The sequence below is a fragment of the Crocodylus porosus genome, unplaced genomic scaffold, assembly GCF_001723895.1.
Source record: "Crocodylus porosus isolate Cpor-Errol unplaced genomic scaffold, CroPor_comp1, whole genome shotgun sequence".
In the NCBI taxonomy this organism is placed as follows: domain Eukaryota; kingdom Metazoa; phylum Chordata; order Crocodylia; family Crocodylidae; genus Crocodylus; species Crocodylus porosus.
Window position 1 is genome coordinate 59,057,805 of NW_017728949.1, and position 21,718 is coordinate 59,079,522.

At 48.4% G+C, this 21,718-nt stretch overlaps 1 protein-coding gene across 2 annotated transcripts in view; it reads left to right on the top strand.

Annotated features, from left to right (window-relative positions):
- The window catches only part of SLC15A2 (solute carrier family 15 member 2), a 66,938-nt gene that overhangs the window by 35,644 nt on the left and 9,576 nt on the right, over positions 1 to 21,718 (top strand). For both annotated transcript variants that reach the window (XM_019554302.1, XM_019554303.1), the window contains exons 8-18: positions 157 to 234; positions 3,073 to 3,155; positions 6,525 to 6,611; positions 7,127 to 7,216; positions 7,633 to 7,677; positions 10,056 to 10,088; positions 11,918 to 12,006; positions 13,869 to 13,950; positions 16,240 to 16,365; positions 18,135 to 18,302; positions 21,191 to 21,237. In XM_019554302.1, coding sequence (XP_019409847.1) covers positions 157 to 234; positions 3,073 to 3,155; positions 6,525 to 6,611; positions 7,127 to 7,216; positions 7,633 to 7,677; positions 10,056 to 10,088; positions 11,918 to 12,006; positions 13,869 to 13,950; positions 16,240 to 16,365; positions 18,135 to 18,302; positions 21,191 to 21,237 — 928 coding nt within the window. The remainder of the gene's footprint in view (positions 1 to 156; positions 235 to 3,072; positions 3,156 to 6,524; positions 6,612 to 7,126; positions 7,217 to 7,632; positions 7,678 to 10,055; positions 10,089 to 11,917; positions 12,007 to 13,868; positions 13,951 to 16,239; positions 16,366 to 18,134; positions 18,303 to 21,190; positions 21,238 to 21,718) is intronic.

Consider the following 21,718-nt stretch of genomic DNA (forward strand, 5'->3'; position numbering starts at 1 on the left):
CTGGCTTTCAAGTGGATTCAATGCACAGTGTCAAGCGTCCCCTTCAAGGAGTTTACAGCTAGGGGAAGGGAGGGATTTGGCAGTAGTCGAGGGCTGGGCGGTAAAGTCTGAATTCAGCATGTTGAAGTAAGATGCTTTTCTTGTCTGTGCTTGTAGGGGACGTGAAATGTTTCGGAGGAGATTGCTTTGCCTTGGCTTTCGGTGTCCCAGCCGTGCTCATGATTTTAGCCCTGGGTAAGTGGGTGTCCCCCCTGGCAGAGGGCAAGCTTAGCTTGGGGCGTTGCCTCAGCACTGGACCCCTGCGGCGGGGCAGTCTGAGCGCCCTCCTGTCTCTCCGGTCCCTTTAGAGCTGTAGGGTTGGCAGGGGACCCAGGGGTCAAAGGGTGCTTTGCCGATTTTGCAGGCTGGGCCCTGCTCTTCTAAGGGGGTTTAGGACAGCACTGCGAGACGTCCTGACTGCTCCTAGGAGCTGGCCCATCGCGGCCGTTCTGTGGGGTGCACCGTGCCGTGACTCTTGTACAGGGATGCTGTGTTAGGATGCAGTGTCTGGAGCCTTCAGAGCAAATGCCCCAGAGGTTTACAGCTCTACCCTTGAGGAGCTTTGGCTGGCAGGACCTGCTCAGTTTGCAGCCCAGAGTTCCCCAGCCGGGAGGCTGGAAGCTGATCACAGTGCTTCAGCTTAATCATGTGCTTAAGGCCATCTCTCCTTTGTGTAAAGCTAGCTTCATGACCCTTTCCCTGTCCAGACAGCCCCACAGGGCAAGTCAGATGAAGCAAATTGCTGTAATTCTGAACCATCCTGCTTTGGATGGCTGCAATTGCACCCACAACTATTGTTATAACCTATTATTACATTACAGTAATTCACCCATATTCCCTGAGCATCGTGAACTAGCTATAATTATAGAGCTGCCCAGATCAGCCCCGTCGGTGTCCTGCCAGCACATGCAGCTGAAACCATTACCAAGGAGCTAATGGGGACTGCATTTCTGTTGCCGTTCCTACGTAGCCAATGCAAACATCACCAGCTGTGAAGTGTCTTGGGGAGTGAGCTCCTTCCATTCCCCCTGTTATACTGCATCAGGGGTGTTAGTCAGCCCCTCGCGTGAGCTCTCATTCAGGCTGTTAGCTTGTTTAATAGTTCTGGGGAGCACGCGGCTTTCAACAACTCCTCGGTAGTCTTCGCTGCATCCCTAGCATGTCCTGGTGGGGACTTCCCACCCATCTCCTCTGGCTGCTGAGCTCCAGAACCCGAAAGGCAATGATGAACTTGTCTCCAGAGGATGTGCCCCTGTATGTCCCCTGGAGAACTTGGGGTCCAGCATGCCGGAGCCCGGCCATTTTGGGGTATGCCGCGTGCTTGGTTGCATTCCTGCTGGAGCACAATGGAGCGGCACTGTGGGCATGTCCACACCGCAGCAGCAGCGTGTCCACATGCATACTCCAACCTGGGACCACACCAGGGAGGCCGCCCAGGGTCAGGTCCAGCAGGTGCTCTGAAGCATGCTGAACACCCAGGCCTCAGGGGGTCTCTGCAGTGATATATTTCCAGATTGGGCATGTGGATGCTGCTGCAGGTGGGTGGGGCGTGCTCGGGAACAGCCACCCGGGACATCCTGGTATAGACCTTCCCAATGTCGATATAGCCACTTGGTCCTGAGTAGCTCAGGACCTACACAAGCAGCCAAAGTCACACTCACTTTGCACAGTGAAGCAGGGGATGTGTTGCATTATTGCAACACCTGCAATAAAAAAAGAACAAACAACCCACCAAACTGATTCCCATCTGTGCAAAGCTACAGATGGGAAGTGAAAGAGTCATTTGGAGTTTGAGATCTGTGGTCGGAGTATCAGCGGCTAATCCAGAACGCCAGTGACCCGAAAGCTCGTGCTTCCTGAGAAAATGAATGTGGCGCCTTCCTGGAAAACTTCCAGCAGAGAGGAGGAAACAGGTCACTGGAGAAACATAATCAGCCAGCAAGTAATGGTACAGCAATTATTTTCAAAATGTGCGTGGCCACAGGCTCATAAAGCTTCCCATTTCCCACATGGGTTGTTCCTATCGGTTTAAGACAGAACCATATATTCTGTGTGCAGCTGCATGGCAGGCACCTCTCGCAGGGTCCCGGGAGCTAGGGGGAAAGGCTGGCAAATCTTCGCAGAGCTTCATGGCAAGGTCTGATCAGCAATGGATTTCCTGCTGATCTCATGCTACCATGTAGCGTGCCCCTGTTATGTGACAAATGTCTACCCAAATGCATGCATCTCTGATGGGGCCTTTAGAAAGCCTGCTCTGCTCCCACTCATGCTTCAAGGGAGAAAAGCGATGGGGCAAGGAAAAGGCTTTCAAACACTCAGGAGACCACGAGCACAGACGATCTCTGCTAACTCCAGTATACGACGTAGGTGGTCTGGTTAATTTAGAAACACACCTGAAATACAAAATGCACATCCTGCCTTGGATCTGGATGACTTTTTCAACATTGTCGGGAATTCAGCCGGTTACTTAGTCATGGGCAGATGGGCTTTTACCATAGTCCTTCACATTTAAAATGCACCCTCAATTTATGGCTCCGGATTTAAGAAACCCCCCTCCTCCCCCATCAAATAAAGGCCTGTGGATGAGGAAACAACCTCTATGGAGCGCGTAAGAGCTTTTTAGCATTTTTAATTCAAATTTAAGACATGGGGCCATTCTTAGAAGAAATGTTTAGCTTCAGAAAGGGTGTCATATTCCCAAGTATACAGCAGCACCCCACGTGTTTGGCAGGGTTTGTAATCAGGATTCAGAGCAGACAAACAAGGTCATTTTCCCTGAGGATAGCCAGTTCCTAATGATTCCCTGTGGGATCTGGATGCAGAGCTGCCCTTTGCACCCATAAAAATCCCCCCATCTCACTGCACGTATGAAAGGGCACATGGGTGATGCATCACGTTGGCCATGTGTGCACGTGTGTGCTTGCATGAGGTCCACGGCGCGTGAGCCCCATAGGGGCCCCCTGCACAGAGTTGCTGCAGAGCAAGGCCTTAGTCACCGAATGAATCCCAGATTGATGCTCTCATGTTTTGCAGTCATATTTATTTCCGGAAGTGGATTGTACAAGAAGACGCCGCCCCAGGGGAACATCCTACTCCAAGTTTGTCAGTGCGTTGGGGTGAGTGAGTTCCTGTCTCATCGCTTGCACGCCCAGCTCTAAGGCTGCAGCCTTGCAAAGGCAAGGTTTCACCGGGGCCTTTTTTGAAATAATACGCTCAGGAGGTGAGGGGGCTTGGAGGGCTCCCGGTTGGGCTATTGGTGAGCTGTGCGTGGAATAAGAAATGAGGCTTTACCTCCCAACTACATGCCGAGGAAGTCATGCCTTGTTCATGAGTTATTCTGCTCATGTCAGTGGGGCGGTGGAGTAACGTTGGCAGATTGTGGCCCAACAGACTAATTTGGGGCGTGGGGGGTGACTAGGGCACCAGTGCCGGGGGCATAAACATAGCATAAAAGTAGAAACAGCACCTTCTGTTCTGCGCTGCTGTCTCCCAGGGCACAACCATCTGGTTACACCATAGATCAGCCCCTGAAAAACCAAATGGAAATTTTTAAAGCTTAGATCTGCAGAGTCACTGTTTTATTGTATGTTGTCAGACCTCTGCCTACATTTTCTAGAGCTGTAACACAGACCCATGAACCAGGTTCGCTCTCGTACTGCTATGCCAGGAGTCACCGGCAGGAGCTATTACAGTTTGAGATGCTTTTTATCTCAGTGCTGCTCTTGGGGGAAAAAAATACTGCCAGCTGTTAGCATTGTCAAGTCGTTCCTCTTAGGGGAGCCTGCAAACGGGCCATTCGGGTCGTTAGCTTATTTAACAGTTCTGGGGAGCACGTGGCTTTCAACAACCACTCGGTAGTCTTCGCTGCATCCCTAGCATGTCCTGGTGGGGACTTCCCACCCATCTCCTCTGGCTGCTGAGCTCCAACAGCAAGCATTTTATCTACGCCTTAAACTCTCTAGCTAGAGCAAGTACTTGCAGCCGTCATTCCTGGGTGCAGAGAGGGGGAGTTTGCTGTGTTAGTCCAAAGTCAAGCACAAGGCAGGGTACAGATGCACTTTATAGACCAACTCAGGCAGAGATGCATAAGGTTTTGTGAGCTGAGCTCACTTCACTGGATGCCATCGCAGAGCCAGGACTTGAGGCTCAGATTAATGCGAGGAGGTTGTCTGGGGTTTGTGTCTTATCGCTTCTGTTCACAGATTGGGGTACGCAGAGAGAGGTACTTAGCTGGGTTAGTCTGAAGTCAGGCAGAAGGGAGGGTTATGTGTAATTACTCATCACTAATTTCTCATCCAAAAAGAAACCAGCCTTACAGGCCCTGCTATCTACTAGTCCTCCAGAGGGGAGAGGCAGGGTTGATGCTCAGATAGGCCTGCAGAAGAACCGAGGGATGAGAAGTGTGGCAGTGACATTGCAGTAGATAATGAGGCATTTCCTTCTCCTTGACAGTGGCCAACTCCAAAGCGTGGCTTTTAGAGAAGAAAAATGGCCAGAAGGCTGTTCTGTGAATTTGAGATGAGCAGGCTTTTCGCGTGACGGGTGTTATATCAAGTAGGAAATGATCTTTGTGCCTAGTGTCAAGCATAACTTTGAGAGAGACAACAAGAATGCAGGTCGTTTGCACGGAGCTCCCTTCATCATACCGACATGAAAGGAAACTTCTCCAAGAGACACAGCCATGCAAGGCCCCATCTTGCAAGCCTGCGACTCCCACTGCCTTCAGTGCGAGCATCCCGCAGGGCCACCTATTGTGCATCCAAACAGACTTGGGCACCTAAGTGTGGTTTTAATCCAGTCTGTTCAAGTCCCCGAAAATCCAGCAATGCATCCATTTTTGTAGCACGCTCACCTTGCTGTTAAGACTGAGTCACAAAAAAGCAGCAAGGAGGAGGTCCCACCTACCTTGTGCATTAAGTGGTTTTCAGGGACTCGCGCGGGGTGGAGTAGTATCCTGCTTAGACATCTAAATCTACTTGCACGCCGAACTGATGGAATAAAATCTGGCCCCTCAGAGAGTCACTGGACTTGTCTTGAAGTAGAAAGTGTACAGAGACTTGTCCGTGAGACTTAAAAAGAGGGAGGGGACCAGTGGACCTGCCAGGTGGATGGGATCAGGACATTAATAATGATAAGCCCCAAATGTGCAGCGCTGAGGGTGGGGCCCAGAGGCAAGGGGCTTGCAGACATTTAATTGCACTGAAGAGCTTTGAGAGTTATTTTTTTTCTGTCTACAACATACAGATGTTTTAGCCTGATATCAGGAAACATCAAAACAAGCAAAGCCTCCTGTGCAAAAGGCCATCCTTAGGAAGGAAAAATGAAGAGGCTAGACATGCACCTGGCTGGTGTCGTCTGACCCCAGCGCTCCTTCCTGCCCAGGGCACGGGGTCGGACTCGGTGATCTACTGAGGTCCCTTCCAACCCTTCATCTATGAATCTATAAGAGTGCAAACACAAATGGAGGAAGGAGTGGGCAGGTTACAGCACTCAAGAAAAGGGATCCGGTCAGTATAGTAGGCTGCAACCTCAATGTGAGTCAACTAGGTGGTGATGCTGTCGCAAAAAAAGTGAATCTCATTCTGAGATCCATGAACAGCCACATAGGGCATGGGAGATAAGCATTCAGCTCCCCTCAGTCCTGGTGAAACCTCAGCTAGAGTAGCATGTCCAGTTTTCATCGCTGTCCTTTACAGCAGATGTAGACAAACTCAAGAGAGTCCAACAGAGAGCAACAAGAATGACCAGCGGCTTGGAAAACCCAATCTTTAAGGAAAGGTGGATGGGACTGGGCTCACTGAGTCATATGAAGGCTGAGTAGGAAACTGCATGCACCAGCAGCAAGGAAGGGAAATGAGATGGGATGAGGGAGATGGCTTCATTCGAGGAGGACACGGTACGTCTTCCAATATGGAAAAGCCTGAAGCAAAGAGACGACGGTCAGTTCTTTACAGGTGGTGGCAGGAGGATACGAAGAAATCCGCTTCATTTGCAGTTTTAGTTTGCAGCTAGAAAGAAAAAATGGTCCAGCTGATAGTGTGACGATGAAACGCTGGAACAGGCTCTCCAGGGAGGTCATGAAGCTTGTTAAGGACAAGTCAGACAAGCGCCGCTCAGAAATGGTCTAGATATGCCGTATCCTGCCTCCATGTGGAGGCTTGGACGTATCGACTGCTAGGGTCCCTTCCCGCCCCCCGCTTTTATGGTTCTCTGATTCTGTAGTAGGAAGGAGAGTGGTTATTTCCTGAATAACCCAAAGCATTGACTTTGTCTGGCCAGCTGCTCCTGCAAAAGGGGGGCTCCTGGGAATGAAGAAGTGCCAAGCGAAGGACCCGAGTTAGCACGGGTACTGTAGCTGCACAGACCAGGTGAAGGCCTGAGGATGAGGAGGGCAGTTTTGAGCTGGAAAGTCTATATGGATGGGACATGGGGGTGCAGTGGAGGTTAAAGGGGGTTAAATGTGATTCATTTGTGCTTCCTTCTAGTTTGCCATTAAGAACCGGGTGAAAAACCGCTCCCGTCTAATTCCGAAGCGGGAACACTGGCTCGATTGGGCATCAGAGAAATACTCAGTAAGTGGTGCCTTGCACGAAGAGGTTTCTATGCCCTGCCCGCAAGGGGTACATGGGCAATTACATTTCAATATGATGGCATGAAAGGGACACATCATTCCAAGCTGTGAGTCCTTGAATACTCAGACATGGGCAAATTTCCCTTTACATGAAATTCAGAAAATCCACAGCCCATTGACACGGTTCAAGAAGCACTAAAAAGCCGTGCAATATGCAGCACTGCGCAGCAAATCCAGCACACACATATCTCCTGCGATTTGCGTATGCAACTGGGTGCATTCGGTTGTCTACCGCTCCCACCACCCTCCACCTAGCCCGGATGATCAAGTGCGCTGTATTTTCAGCATGGCCCTGATCTGGACTGGGAGTCTGCAATACAAATAATGGGGGTGCCACGACTAAAGACAATAAACGCTTTGCCACCCAGTTCCTCGGGGTTAACTGGGGGCCTCCACACACCAGGGACTGAAATTGCCATCAGCTCTTCCACCGTCCTTTTATCTTTCCCTGAATAGAAACAACTGATCAAGGAGGTTAAAATGGTGACACGCGTCCTCTTCCTGTTCATCCCACTGCCGATGTTCTGGGCCCTGTTTGATCAACAGGTAAACTACAGGACGGCGCAGGCAGGGCGGTGGGGTCTCAGGGGGACCGCACATTTGGAGGGACTGCCCTGAAGTCACAGAGCGCCAGGGACCTATCGTCTCCCCAGGAAGGATCTGCTTGGGTCGAAGAGCTGGTGCCTGGTATGCAGGGTGGCTTGGCCTCCAATGTATGGCTTGGTTCCTAGGGCGAGGGAGATGAGTGGATGGAAAAAGCATGTCGGGCTTAATTGCAGAAGAAAAAGAGGAGTGAAAAAAGAAGGGCTGGGGAGAGGCGGGATAAACGAGCAGGAGAGAGGGACTGGGGAGCCCAGCGAAGGAAGGAAAAGAGAAGCAAGGCCCTTTCAGTGGTCCCCTTTCCTCTACTATTATCTTCTCATCCCGACCGGAGGGCTTAGTGTGGTCTGTTTTGTCCTTAGGGGTCCAGGTGGACACTGCAAGCAACAAAAATGGATGCCGACTTTGTACGTATTTGACATTATTAAGGAGTACAAAAGCAGAACTTACTTTTGGATTAATTGAATTAACATTTAGGAAAAGATTTCTTCTCAATATTTAAATCTGCTGCTTTCCAGCTTTGTGAGAGCTGCGTTTTTTTGTTGATGAAAAAAGCTGGAGATGCCCACGTAGGTTTTCCTAAGGCTCAGGGCAAGAAGGGTGGCCTAATGACATAGGGGGGCTCTGAGCCAAGAATACCTGAGCTCGTATCCCGGATTGGGGAGTGAATCCCCCTGTAAGCTTTAACCAGTCACTTATCATCCCAGGCCACATTTAATCCCTCTCAGAAAGGTTCATACAGCCATCGTGACCTGCATCTGGGAACCGGGGGGTCTTTATTTATGCTAAGTGCATATCCAATGGTATCTTATTCAGGCATCTACAAACGAACAAAACCCATTGGTAAAGTGTGGGGAGGCTGTATCTTTAATTAGTCAATAAGTGTAAAGGACTTTAGAAATGGACGTTGCAAATGAAGCAAGGCACAACCACAGATAAATGTGAAACCTGTCTGAGTAAGGATTTCATTATTTAGAGTTGCCTTTCCAGGCAGGAACCTTACCAGGCTAACCCAAGTTTACCTGTGGACAGTTAAATCAGCACTTACACATGGAAACACCTGTCTCTAAAGTGGTTTTCATTTCCAAAATATAAACCCTACCGGGTCACTCACATTAGTTGCTCATCCAGGTTAATTATTCCAAATGAGGCATAAAAAGACAACACCTCGGGTAATATTTTATCTCCTGTCAATCCTAGAAAGCAAAATCAGTGCCGATTCACACCGCTGCCATTCTGGGGATATAACTAGATACGCTTTCCCCTGTATTTCTGCAGGTATCTATTTAGTGCTACATTAACAAAGCATCTAAGAATCAATGATTACGTGATTAAATTTTCCATTCCTTAAAATAAACCAGTTAGGGATTTTATGTGCCAGGGGTTTCAGCTTCTGTACCAGAGCGTCTCCAAAACCTTTATCCCTCCCTCTCGCACGGCGAGGGAAGACCGAATATCATGAATGAACATTACTGTTATCCCAGCGTTACTGAGATGGTGCCTCTTTTCGGCTTCCCAGAAGTCTGGTTTGTAAAATCCCCGTTGTTTCCTCTGCTAAAGGTTTCTCTGGGTAAGGAATGGATTAAGAGGTAATGAAGGTTGGGTCTGTTTTGGTGTAAGGTGAAATGCTCATACTTCCATAGGACCAAATTCACATGCAGTATGAGTCTTGCAAATCGGTGGAAGGATGGGGGTGGGGGAGATCCTTCCCGTGGTGTTTTTACCTTTGTAACGGTTATGCTGCTTTTTCTGTGCACTGTACTTCCAAGTCCCCCATTTCTGCTCTCTGCAGCGACTGGCAGACATTTTGCATTCAGCTCAGTGCACGCTGCCAGGGACAGGGCAAGTACATACTCTGCCCTTTCTTCCCGTGGTTGGTTTTTCCTTTGTTCTTCTCTTAATCAAAAAGGAAATGCATTCTGTCTGCAACTATCAGTTTGCTCTTTGCGCTCAGAGAAATCCCTGCCCGAGTCAAGTGTACATCTCCTCCTCTCTCAAGACTGCTAAACTTTCCTTTTTGTGAATGAATTTGTATCCTTGGCTCAAAAGATTTAGGGCTGTTTATATCCGGAGAAGAGGTTGCTTCCAGTGTTATCGTGTGATAAAATCTCCCCCATTTACCCTCTCTTGAGGGGTATAATTTTCTTCTGCAAATAATTCCATTCTGTTCCATATTCCTCGAAGAGAGATGGCAGGGAGATCACCACACCAGCACAAAGTGTCTAAGATGCTGCTGTGACTGTGGAGATCTGTACTGCTTATTGTGGGTACAGTGATATCTAGGGAGCTACTGAATTTGCGATTTTTTGGGATTTTGCAGATTCTGTGAAATCCGGCATTGCTTGTGAAATCCAAAAGTCACAGAAACAAATAACTTATCAAAAATAAAATGCAGCTCCCCAGAGGGAGTCCGCAGTCTTTAGTACGCTGCAGCAGCCCACTGGGATGGGGAAGGGGTGGGGGCTGCCCACTCAAAGGGCTGGCAGCAAGATGGCTGCTGACTGGCTGTGAGGGCTGCCCCTCCCCACCAAATGGCGGTAAGGGGCAGGGCTGCATGACAGACAGCCTTCATAGCCAATCAGTGGCAAGGAGCAGAGCCACATGATAGGCAGCCCCAGCAGCACTGGGGCCTCTTGGCCAATCAGGTGAGGGTCTATGAACTGGCTGCTTGGGCCCACATTCTGCCCACAAAATCAGGGGGAAGCCCCTGCAAATTAGTTAGGTCCCTAGTTCTGTCTTAGTGTTTATGAAGCATTGTAAATTTGTAATTGTTTTTGTGTTTCAGGCAGGACTTATCCTTAAACCTGACCAAATGCAGGTAAAGAACCTGGAGGACATTGCACTGTCTTTGAAAGAGACCAGACTTTCTAATTCCTTGTTCACTCACTGCACTTACGGTCCCCGCCTGGCTCCCAGTGAAGAAAATGGCAACCCTCCCATTGACTTCCACGGTGCAGGCTCAGATCCTTAATTTGCTAGATATTTTGCAGACGCTTACAGTCTTATGGCCTTAGCACTTTCGTAGGCCGTTAACAGATATCACATTTGAGGTGGGTCTGCTTGTCCCGCCATTTGACTTGGATCAAAACAGGAGCAGCACAGCCATTTACACGTCACCCTTCCAACTTCCATGGCTGTTCCTCTGACAATAGGTAGCAAGCAAGAGCATGCAGCCTAGCCTGCTTGTCCCTGGAATGACCCACGGTAACCCTGCAGGCACACATTGCTATGTCCTGGAAGAAGCATTAGCACATTTTATTGACATAGTTCACAGGGAGTTAAAGTGAGACAATGGACTTGGAGCCCTGAACAAACAGCTGCCACCAAGGACAAATGCAACATTGAGATGGCTGGCGGATGTTCAGTTAAAGGCTCTGTAGTCCCAGCTATCGTGCCTCATGCTGTACCTTCACGTGCAGGAGGTACTGGGGGTCAGATCCCAAATGCATCCTATTCCTGATGCATAGAGAGCCAGGGATCTTGATCCCCAGCTTCCCCTGCACTGGCAAGTAACAAGCCGGGGGTCCGGTGCTCCCGTGGCTTGGATCACAAGTCAGCTGGTAGGCACTCCCATGCAGAGGAGTGCATTGGAGGCCTTGGCTGACCAGCAGTTAACTGGTTAATCATGTCTTAAGTGTTATGACGCCGGGGGCCCTTTTTACAGCCTGAGTCCAATAGCCAGCTCAGGACTCCTAATGCAGGGACTGCATCAGAAACCTGCCCGGGGTGGGCTGAGAGGGGCTGTGGTTATGGCTGTTCCTGTTCTAGGTCAACTCAATGGCATCTTTTGAGCAAAGGTACAATTAGGGAAGGTCGTCAAACTGCTCCAACCAAAACCAGAGCCAGACCAGCCCCCAACCACCCTTGGAGAAGTTAGACACGTGCTAATTTCCCTTCTCTAGGTCCCTGTGCTGCGAGGGCATTTTCTGGTTCACCCCTTGCAGCAGAGGTGAAGTGTTAAGGTTCCCAGACTGTGCAGGGTTATCCCAGTTGGTAACAGCACTGCTGTGCTCCCCAGGGGTGGGCGAGCAGCTTCAGAGAAATTCAAAGGCCGAACTTCCTTGAAATCCACACTTGGAGATCTAAGGGTGTTTGATGGTTGCTCCCCACAGTCCTTATTCCTTCGCATGCCCTCCCTTCTCCTTGGAAGCACAATGAAGGACACCCCATGAGACATGCCGCTCTTGTGGGATCTCTGACATGACTGGCACCGGGAATGGTTGGAAAACCCTCAAAGAGGTCCCCTCATCATGAGATTTTTCAACACAATGTTGAAGAACCACAATCCTGGCGTCATTGTTAGGGTTTGGAGGGGATTTCACACAAAAGTTCCCCCATCTCTATTGCCTGTAGATGTCTATGTAATCTTTGAAAACATCTTACTTCAGTTTCCCCCTCTGCAAAATCGGACTAATACCCCAGAGCTGCCTCCAAAGGGTATTGCACAGATGCATCCATTCATGTTTGCAAAAACTGAATAGGAGCAGTTATCAAACTGTAAAGTGTGATTATATTTTAAGGGAAGTTTTATGTGTTTGCTCATGTCCCTCCTATAATGGCAATATTTTTGGAGGGCAGTGCTTTATGGATTTAAGTACTGTATGTGGCTTTCCATTCACTAATCTCTGCTGTTCTTTGGTATTGCAGTTTCTAAATCCACTTCTGATTCTTATCTTCATCCCCATTTTTGACCTTGGGCTCTACCCCCTGTTAAATATGTGCAGATTCAATTTTACGTAAGTACTCAATGCAGCGGATGCGGCTTAAGCTTTATTCTTTTGCAGCAGCAGTGCAGAAGAATAACTGGATGAGAAATGCAGGCTTGCATGTTTCTGAATGAGCCTTGGGTCTTGCATTTGCCAGCATTGCCAAATTACTGCAAAGTCCGTAGATGTTCCACAGAGGGGAAAGGCAAATTAGGTTGGCCAGGTCCCTTGTGCTTTGTGTAGTGCAAATGAAAATGTCTCAAGCAGCAGGGCAATGTCCCATGTTAAAGCAGATTTTTTTTGTTAGCAAGTTTTTCCTGACAGTCAACTTCCTCTCTCCCTTTCTGAATTTCTTTCCACTGCTTCTCATTGTATATCTTGTACTGCTCTCATTCCCTTCCTGCCTTAGAGACTGATGGAGCCTGTCCCTGTGTTCAGTTCCTGCAAGGGCCAAGCTCAAAGGCCACCCTTGCTCTCCAGTCCCCTGCAAAGCCAATGGGAGTCTTTCTGTTGACTTCAGCGGGCCACATATCAGGCCTTCCAAGGTCAATGCCCTTATTAGTTGAGGACCCGGGCGGGCCCTTTCTGAGCAGAGCCCCAGCCATACTTCCCATACATGCTAGGAGCATTGCATTTTCCTAAGCCACAGCATCTCTGGAGCACATGCTGGGCATTGCTTCTGCATGCTACGCCAAAGTGCCCTTGCACAGCATCAGAATCACCTCTTATCCCATCACACTTCCAAACACTGAACACACACACACAGATTAAAAGTGATGCCCTGCAGCACAGGCTGGAGAAAATCCTGTGCTTTGGGGCCTGCTCCACCATATCATATTGCACTTACAATAACATTGGATGCAGATCAGTCTTTCCTTCCCTGAGATTAACATTTTGTCTTGAACAGGGACTAAGAGCACCTATCCCACATGAAGCAGTGTTCCCAAGAGACATCACTTGGTTCAGAAATCTGCATTATTTCAATCCCAATGCCAGATCTGGGCCAACAATATTGATTTATTACAACATCGTAAAGTGCCCACACGTCTGGCTATCCTGGGGCATTTAATTGAGGGATGAGCTCAAGCTCCAAAATTTGGACCCATAATTTAGATTTCCAACAGCTCAGCGTTCAGGAGAGTTTGGGTTTGGAGTTTTGGATCAGACTATTGGATCTGCTGTGCAATTTTGGTTCAGACCCTGAGAAAGACCGGAGACATTTGCAGCTGTTTGACCTCATTCCAGATCTGTATTATAATGATTCAAATGCATTTTGATTTTGATCCCTCTCTGAACTCAGAAGTCCAGTTGGGATCAATGTCTGCTTTTTAACCTGCTCTACATCAGTATAGCTATAATGGAGTCACTCTTCATTTATACCAAGACAGTAGGTGAGATCTGAACCTATTCCATGTGCGTCTTGAAAAATAATACAGCCTGTGTGATGCAGATGGTTGGAAATTTTGATAATTATAAATGATATATTTTTCTGTTCTGGAAGCTTGCTGTTCAATAGTCTGCTGCCTTTTTTGTCTTTCCCCAAAGAGGCTTGAAGAGATATAATTTGTGGTGCTTCCTCCGGTGTTGTAAGTTAACATTATGCCAGAAGCGATTCCCACTAGAAGAGCTCGGGACAAGACGATGTGAAACTTGCAAGCAAAGAGCTTTTTTCATGGCATATCAGTTTTAATTGGCCTCGGTGCTGGTTTCACACCGTATAATAGAACAGTTTTCAACGAAGTGATTGTCAGCTTCAGCAGCACATCAGCCGCGATGCCACCTGTTTGGACAGTTTAATTCATGAGTTTGGAATATCTTTGACTCTGAGGGATGGTATTTATACATTTTAAATGACGCTTTGTATAATGAAATCTCTGTCGTTCACTCTGCAGGCCTATTAAAAAAATGGCAACAGGTATGATCCTTGCAGCTCTGGCATTTGCAGCCGCAGCCATCATAGAAGTCAAAATTAATGTAAGTCTAAAGCAGCCGCATGAAAGGAGATGTGCACAATCCCTGATAAATGTATTATCTCTCTCATTCGGCTACTTTATTGATGGCGATGGGATAGTGCCCCTTTTAACTACTGTACAGCTTGATATGTGTCATTAATGCACACTGTACCATTGAACAGATTGATATGACTAAGACTGTCATTTTTATCTGGCTGCCTCTCTCTCTAATCTTTGCAGTTCTGCTGAGTTGATCATCTCTATTGGTTCCTAGTATATAGTGCTTTCCATCATCAAAGTGCTTGACAAACACCCAATTAACACTAGTGGCTAATTCCAAAGAGGTAGTGCTTCCTTTCTTCTGTCTGTGCTTTGTTTTCTGCTTGAATTTAATAGGGCTGGGTTTTTGACTGGGGGTGAGGTGGGGTGGGGTGGGTGGGCAGTCCTTTCCTTTCATGATTTTCAGATTAGATTTGTTTGCCAATGATAATGCGTGTGAACGTGCTCATTTGCTCAGTTCAGGGGTGGCCAACCTGTGGCATGGGTGCTACAAGTGGCAGGGGCAGCTTCGGTGTGGGGCACGTGGCAGATCTGGGAGGGGACAGGCACCGCAGCCGCAGGTAGGACAGGAAGCAAAAGCAAAGCAGCAAATGGGGCAGGGAGCCCAGGGCTGGGAGCAGAAAGCAGAGCACCAGATCGGGCAGGGGAAGGTGAGGGGTAATTTATGGCATGCCTGCCGGAAAGGTTGGGCCCTGCTGTCTTAGTTGCTCATGCTGTTTCTATATGCACTTCCTAATCACCTGTAATTTCTTTGTGCTTGTCCTACAAAGTCTTACCATTGTTGCTGTTTCCAGGCTTGGCAGACACAGACTGAGCTTTGGCATATGAAAATGAATAAGGAATTACATTTTAAAACTCCCACCCAAGACCTAAAAACAATCAACTCACCGAGATATGTTTGATCACAGAGCGGCCCCGGAGTCACTGAGGTTGCTAATGTGGGCTGGCATTTATTGTGAAACCATTGGCAAACCACTCATTAGAGCTAGGCTTCACGGATTCATTGCTCCTCCCTGTTCTACACTCCTTACCCAGGCAAAATACTTGAGTTGTGTCTGAGTTGTGAAAGCAGCCTGGCACCTAAGATGTGGCATTTCCCAGGGAGGAATTACAGCTGTTAGTAGGGCCTAGACCCCGTAGGCAGTTTTGTCGGGTGTAGCAGAGGTAAGCATAGTCACACTGAAAGTATGGACAAGTAGCAAACTGCGGCACATTAAAAGGGAGATGCTCTGTGCTAACTGCCCCTGTGCCTGCTTTTAAGTAGGAGCAAAACCATAGCAACTTTTCTCTGCCATGCCGAATGAAGGAAGACAGAGCTACCCTAGTTTAGCTTTTACTTGCTGTGGGGTAAAAGCAGACACATGAGTGCCCTTACTATGCTTTTGCCTGGCATTACTGAAATGCTTCTCCCCCTAGCCATTCCCTATAGCACTTACTCTCTCAGTGGATAGGTGGAAAGATGCATGTAGCCATCCATTCGATCAGCAGGTCCCAAACTCTGACATTGCTCACCACCAATTTAAAACAATGCAACCTTGAGTCCCACCAGCAAAGTGTTCAGTTCAACCTTAAGAACCACCAGCAAATTTTTGTCATATAAAGTAATTCTAATAAATTCATTAGCACGTACCACTGACAGGTACCACTGGTGGTACGCATACCACAGATTGGGAACTGCTGCATTAGATAGTGCACGGTTCAGAGTATCTAATACGGAGCTATAGCAGGGGAGGTTTCTAAAGTGCTCAGTTCTAGCTTTATTTTGCTTCTATTTAAAGTCAACCACAATGGGAACAAAGTTAGACCAGGACTGAGTGCTTTTCGAAATCCTGTCCATACATAGAGACAGATCTCTAGCTCCATCGTTTCTAACATGATAGGACACAATAGTCAATTAAATGTAGGCACTTGGGAAAGAGAACATTTCAAAATCAGCCTGGTTCTAATGGCCCAAATAAAAGTCCCCCAGCTAATTAGTCTTGCATATATTTGATGGAAGCGTGCTATGGCTGGAGAGTACTCTTCTGAAGAACGGCAGAGCAGCAAGCACGCAACTACCATGAAAGATCTCCCTAAATAAGACTTATGTTCTGTCATGTCACAGTGCAGCTTGCAGAAAAGAAGGGACGGGGAAGTGGCAATTTGACAAGACCATCATTACAGAGGCAGAATATTACAGCTATAAACCAAGCAATATTAAGCAGCTCTTGCAAAGTGGACAGTGGTGCTTAAAACCTTTTATTTTAATTAGGAGCATGACATGCCCAAGCCTGTTCCAAAAGGAAGTTTCCTTCAAGTCCTGAATCTGGCAGACAACAGAGTTCAAGTGACAGTCCAAGACCAAGACCTCTTTCAGCAGCCCATCGAGACTTTTCAGGTAGGCTCTTTCAGGACGAGAAGCCCGTATCCACAGTCCAGCGGGATTCAGTGACACCAGCAGACCTTATGTGCAGCTTTCAGACGTCCAAAGTGGGAGCAGTGTCCCTCAGTTAAAGAGTACGGGCAGTGCTGATTACCCTCAGCTCCTATTCCTTGAAGTGAGGCGTGTTGTAGATGGGCTTCCTAACACCTCAAAGGATCAGATGTCATCTGAGCTCCAGAGGCGCTTGTACACGGGACGCCATTACCATGTATACATGATGAAAACGGCACTTTGTATGGCTTCATAGCATCACACTGTACATGTGTGAGAGTTTTTGGGGGGGTTAATGCATTTGCATCGTTGCAAACTAAACTTCATCCTGATGTAGTTTAGTTTGCAATGATGCGTTGCAGCTATTAGCTCACTCCTCCCCGTTGCAGGAACGGTGGCAGGCTCTGCAGAAAAAAGGACTGGGGCCCTCACCGCTTTGCCTTCAGCAGCGCCTACTGAAAGCAGAAGCAGCAAGGGGCCCGATTTGGTTTTTTTTTCAGTGGAGCCTGCCCACTTCTTTCATGGCCAGGGAGTGAGCTGCCAGTGGGGCAAGCAGCCCCTGAGCTGCTGGGGCCCTGGTCCTTCCCTCTGTGGTGGTGGTGCCCCTGGGGCTGCCCAGGCAGGCTGCCAGTGGGCCAGGACCCTCTGCAGCTCTGGAGCTGATCAGCCCGCAGGCAGCTCAGCCCCTGGCCACAGGCAGGCTCCACCAAAGGGAAAAAAAAAAAGATTGGGCCCCTCACTGTAACAGTGACAGAAAGATAAAACTCCTAAATTGAGACAGTGGGTTTCAGTTAAAAACCCACCATTTCAATTTAGGGGGCATAGAATACAACCCCAAGGACTAAACCCCTGTCACGTGTACAAGCGCCCCGTCACGTGTACAAGCGCCCCAGGTGACAGGTCTCATCCCGTATAGCACTCAGGCTCCCGCAGAAAAGAGGATGCATTCACACTCCCATTCCTTTAGAGGATCAGAAAGCCACTTCCTAGCTCCTGTGGTGTCCCTGCCTTGACAGTGTGGGTGGGGGCTTGCCTCCCAGAGACCGGAGCTCTGCCACTTCAGCCTCAAAATAGAAACGATGGTTCTTGAGGTGTATTTAAATGAGAAATAAACAGTTGGCTAACGGTGTTTGGCTGTAATTAAGAATAATGGGTAGTTGTCCCAGAGCTAATACGGGCAGCCATTTAGTCTGCAGGGTGCAATGCTCAATTTCAATTAAAACATCACTCTTGGGATTCGGATTTAAGGTTTTCAATGTATGGGCCTGGAACGGAGAGAAGAGCATGGGGAAGAGCTTCAGCCGCAACCTGGGTGCTCAGGTCTCTCTCCTTTTCGAGCCCCGCATATGCTGGGCATTGCCTATGGGAGGTGCTCAGCGTGGCAACGTGTCAACCACCGGCTGCCTGTAATTTCATTTTCCAGCTGCGGCACGTGCTGAGTGAATTGCTAAGCCCTGGGTAATCAAAAGCAGCAAGTAGGGAGGGTCTGCTCTGGTCAGCGGGCTGCTGCACGCACGGAGAAGTTGCTCTGAGCTCTGGCTAGACAACCATCAAAGCACAGAGGTCAATGCAAGCCATTTCCCAAGCAGCTTGGGATGCTTCCAGCTCCCTTTGAAAATCCCCCTCCCTATTAACCTTTCTCCGTAACCTGCCTTGAAGTGAGAATGGGTTTGCAATTCCCCAGGAAGCGACAGCTCTTTCCTCATGTACTGGAGCTTGTTTTCTTTCTGCAGGATCCAGCTGAGTATTCGAAATTAATATTGAGCAGCGAGCAGCAAACCCTTCGCTTTAACCTGCAAGAGACTCCTGGATCGGCCTCTGCTTTTAACTACACCGTGCAGGAGAAATCCGTGTACAGCTTAATTGTTTACAAAGCAGGAGGAAGCATATCAAGCCGCTTAGTGAGTACGGGTCGGAAGTGTAAACACAGTATTAATTCAATGGCTGCGATGATGCAATGCATAATGGGGTAATGGGTTCATTAATTCATCCACTCAGTCACAGTGTCAGCGCAGTTGCTCTCAGACACCGTAAAGTTGACTTCTTAGCGAGCAGCGTGGAGTCTGCACGCACGTCTGCTGGGTGATTAATGGAGGCATTACAGCACCCAGGTTGCTGGGCACAGTTTAAATTGGTGGATGCTGCAGCTGGAGAACAGAGCCGGAGCATGGACAGCCGTGGAAAGTCTGACTCTTTCTCCCTTCCCCTCCAAAAAGTACTTGGATAAAGCAGTGATGTTTAAGAGGCTCTGGGGCCAGGCACAGAAATGAAAACAGGAGTGCAACGTTCCTGGCATTAGTCTATTATAGGTCGTTAGTTGAAACGTGCAGGAGGACCCTTCATTTTGCCAAGCAGAGCAAACGATAAGACTAGCTCCCTGCTCTGCAGCTGCAGAGCCAGGCTGGCGTGCAGCGCGGTGAACAGCCACAGGTATACAGTGAACATCAGGGGGCCACATCCTGATCTCGGTTACTCCTGGATAAGTCAGAAGAAACTCTGTAGCAATTATGGGACTTAATCCAGAATATTTCAGGAGGTAAACGTGATCAGGCTCCGGCCTCAGGTTGCAACCCATTTCCTCCTGCAGCACCCTCCTTACTGAGTGTATTGTCACCCCCTGCGCCAGCTGTGAAACTGGAAGCGCCGGCGGAAGTGGCTTGGCAATTGGCTGCTGGGGGATGTCCCCCCCGGTTAGCAATTGGTGGCTGGGGGACCGCCCCGTCAGCGATCTGGTGCCCCCGCAGACTCTGGAGGCACCAGTCGCCCACGCCTCACAGGTTAGCAGCTGAATTGCAGCTTGTCGTTGCGGAGAGTCGGTCCTCCATCCAAATGAGCTACCGTGGGAATGTGGGAAGCCTGTTTCCTGCTGCCCCAGACCTGCATCTAAGCCTTCTTCTCCTTGAGCGTGCAGTCCATATGGCACTCGCCTCTGTCCCGCTGGAGCCCCTTGAAGGCAATGGGCCGGTTTCATCCCTGGCTAAACGTCTGCGATGTAGCTGGAATTGCTCTGGTGTAACGGTGGGCCGGGTATACCCCGCCCTCCCCTGGGTGCATTTCAAAGACGGCCCCTGGGCTAGCTCCAATTCTGGAAGCTGCGGACCTGCAGGAACGCAGAGCCCTGTGTGGGCTCTTCGACTCTGTTTGGAGTAGTCTGCATGAAACCTCAGACTCCTGGGTGTTGACTGCTTCCAGCTACGCTGGACGCCTCTGCACCACACGGGACAATACCGCTAAATGTACTTTTAGATGTCTGTGGGTTTGGCAGCTGCATACACAAATCTGCATGGTTTTCCATGCTGGAATTGGCCCAGAGAGACTTGCTCACATCTCTGTATATCTTTCAACTATGAACAAAGATGTTAGCAGCTCAGGAAAACATCCATTAGAGGCAATAATAGTTTGATTGGCCTGCCCCATGAAAAGGCAGCATTAATACCCTTGCATCCACCACTGACAGAAATACTGCTGATATGTATTATTTATCAAATGTGCATATATTATTCACTCTGGCAATTTACTATTTAGTCTACGTTTATCTTTGATGGACCACTGTATGACACCAGAAGTGTGATAGACCTTGTGTGGGCAGGTTGGAAGGCAAGGTCCTTGCTCAGGAAGCTCACAGTACAATCTGTAAGTGAGGGAAAGGGATGTTAAATGTTTACACAGCACATCTGGTGGTTGCCTTGAGCACTTCTGGACCGTACCTATGGCCTGTAGACATTGGGATAGCGTCGCTGGCTTCAATAGCCATGGGGTGTCAATGGATCATCCATCTGAAGGAGGAGATTCTGCTCACCCATTGTGTGACCCCTTTTTAGAAGCTGCATGAACCAATCATAATACGAATTATTGGTGACTTATCAGTATCTCCTGATAGCAGCAATCTTGATGAAATTTGATGGCCAGACTAGCTGATCTCGTGGTCCCAGATGGCCACCAACTCTATGAAATCTGTGGTTTTATACCTTACGAGGGGCTTCCCAACTCAGTCCACATTTCAGTCGTCCAACGAATAGTAAGAAGTTGATTATGCATGATCAAGCTGCTGGATTACTAGATTCTCTTACCTAGGGTGAAATGTATATGGCTTTGCTAAAATACTATGTCGAGCACAGGCTACAGGTTGCAAAGGATGTTAAAAGGCATAAGAAGGTGCAGAGGACAGCCATCTACTCAAGGACTGGAGAAATTACCTGTAAATGAGATATGTCACTTATCCAAGTGGCGATCAAAAAGAGTATCAATTAAAGTATATTTGTATTTTGGCAAGGAGGGCTTGGTAGTTTAGCAAGGAAAGGCATCACAAGAATGAAGGACTGGAAGTTAGTGTCAGACCATTTCAACTGTTATAGAAATAAGGGCCCTGTTTTAAATGGTGGTTAGTCTCTAAACTGGTGGAGTCTCCATTTCTTGATGCCTCCAGTTAAAGTCTAGGCAACTTTTGGGGGCATATACTGTAGTCAGTCCCAGATTACTGGATCAGGGCAAGGCTCAGTGGGTGAAATCCTAAGAGGTCAGGCTAGATGTTCATTGAATGACCTAGTGGACTTACTATATCAGTCTATGAATCCTGGTCCCAATGAAGCCAATGGGAGTTTTGCCACTAGCTTCAATGGAGCCCGGATTTCACACTCCTACAGACTGATCCAAATCTTATGGGGGAGTCCCAATGATTTCTATGAGCTTTGGCTCAGGCCCCTACCTCCCATGATACCAATATTTGCCAGTGCACCTTGTTCATCAGACAGCATGCTAATAACCATGTTTGATTTTTCTCTTTCCCCAGATCACAGACATGCAATCGAAACCAGTCGAGGGAATGGCAGCTGTCAGGTCAGATTTGGTTTTGATACTAGGTTTTGAGCTCTTTAATTTTTCCGGGTGCTGTTTCCCAGGGTTGTAGCTCATGGGACAGAGATGTCACTGGAATCTGAATTGCATCAGTATTCCTGGGATAATGCCAGCTTCAGGAGCCATTATCAGCAGTTAGGGGCTGAGCAGCCCAGGGCAATGCTATATCCCTTTACCCCATCTTGATGAGAGGGAAAGGAAAGGAGCTGTCTGGGGAAGCACTCACTGGGGCTGTTGCCTGCAAATTGTTGCCCAACCCACAGCTGTCATTTGCACTCCCTGCACTATGTTCAGTGTGCAAAATGGTCTGAGCAGCTACTGAATTATTTCCTTTGTTGCTGGGATATAAGTGATTACCCAAAGCTCAGCGCAGTGGAGAAGCAGGCCTATGGGGACAGATTCAGCCCTATGTCTGTTTCTGATTCCAGCTCAGAGGCATCAATTTTGCACCCTCCAATTTTGC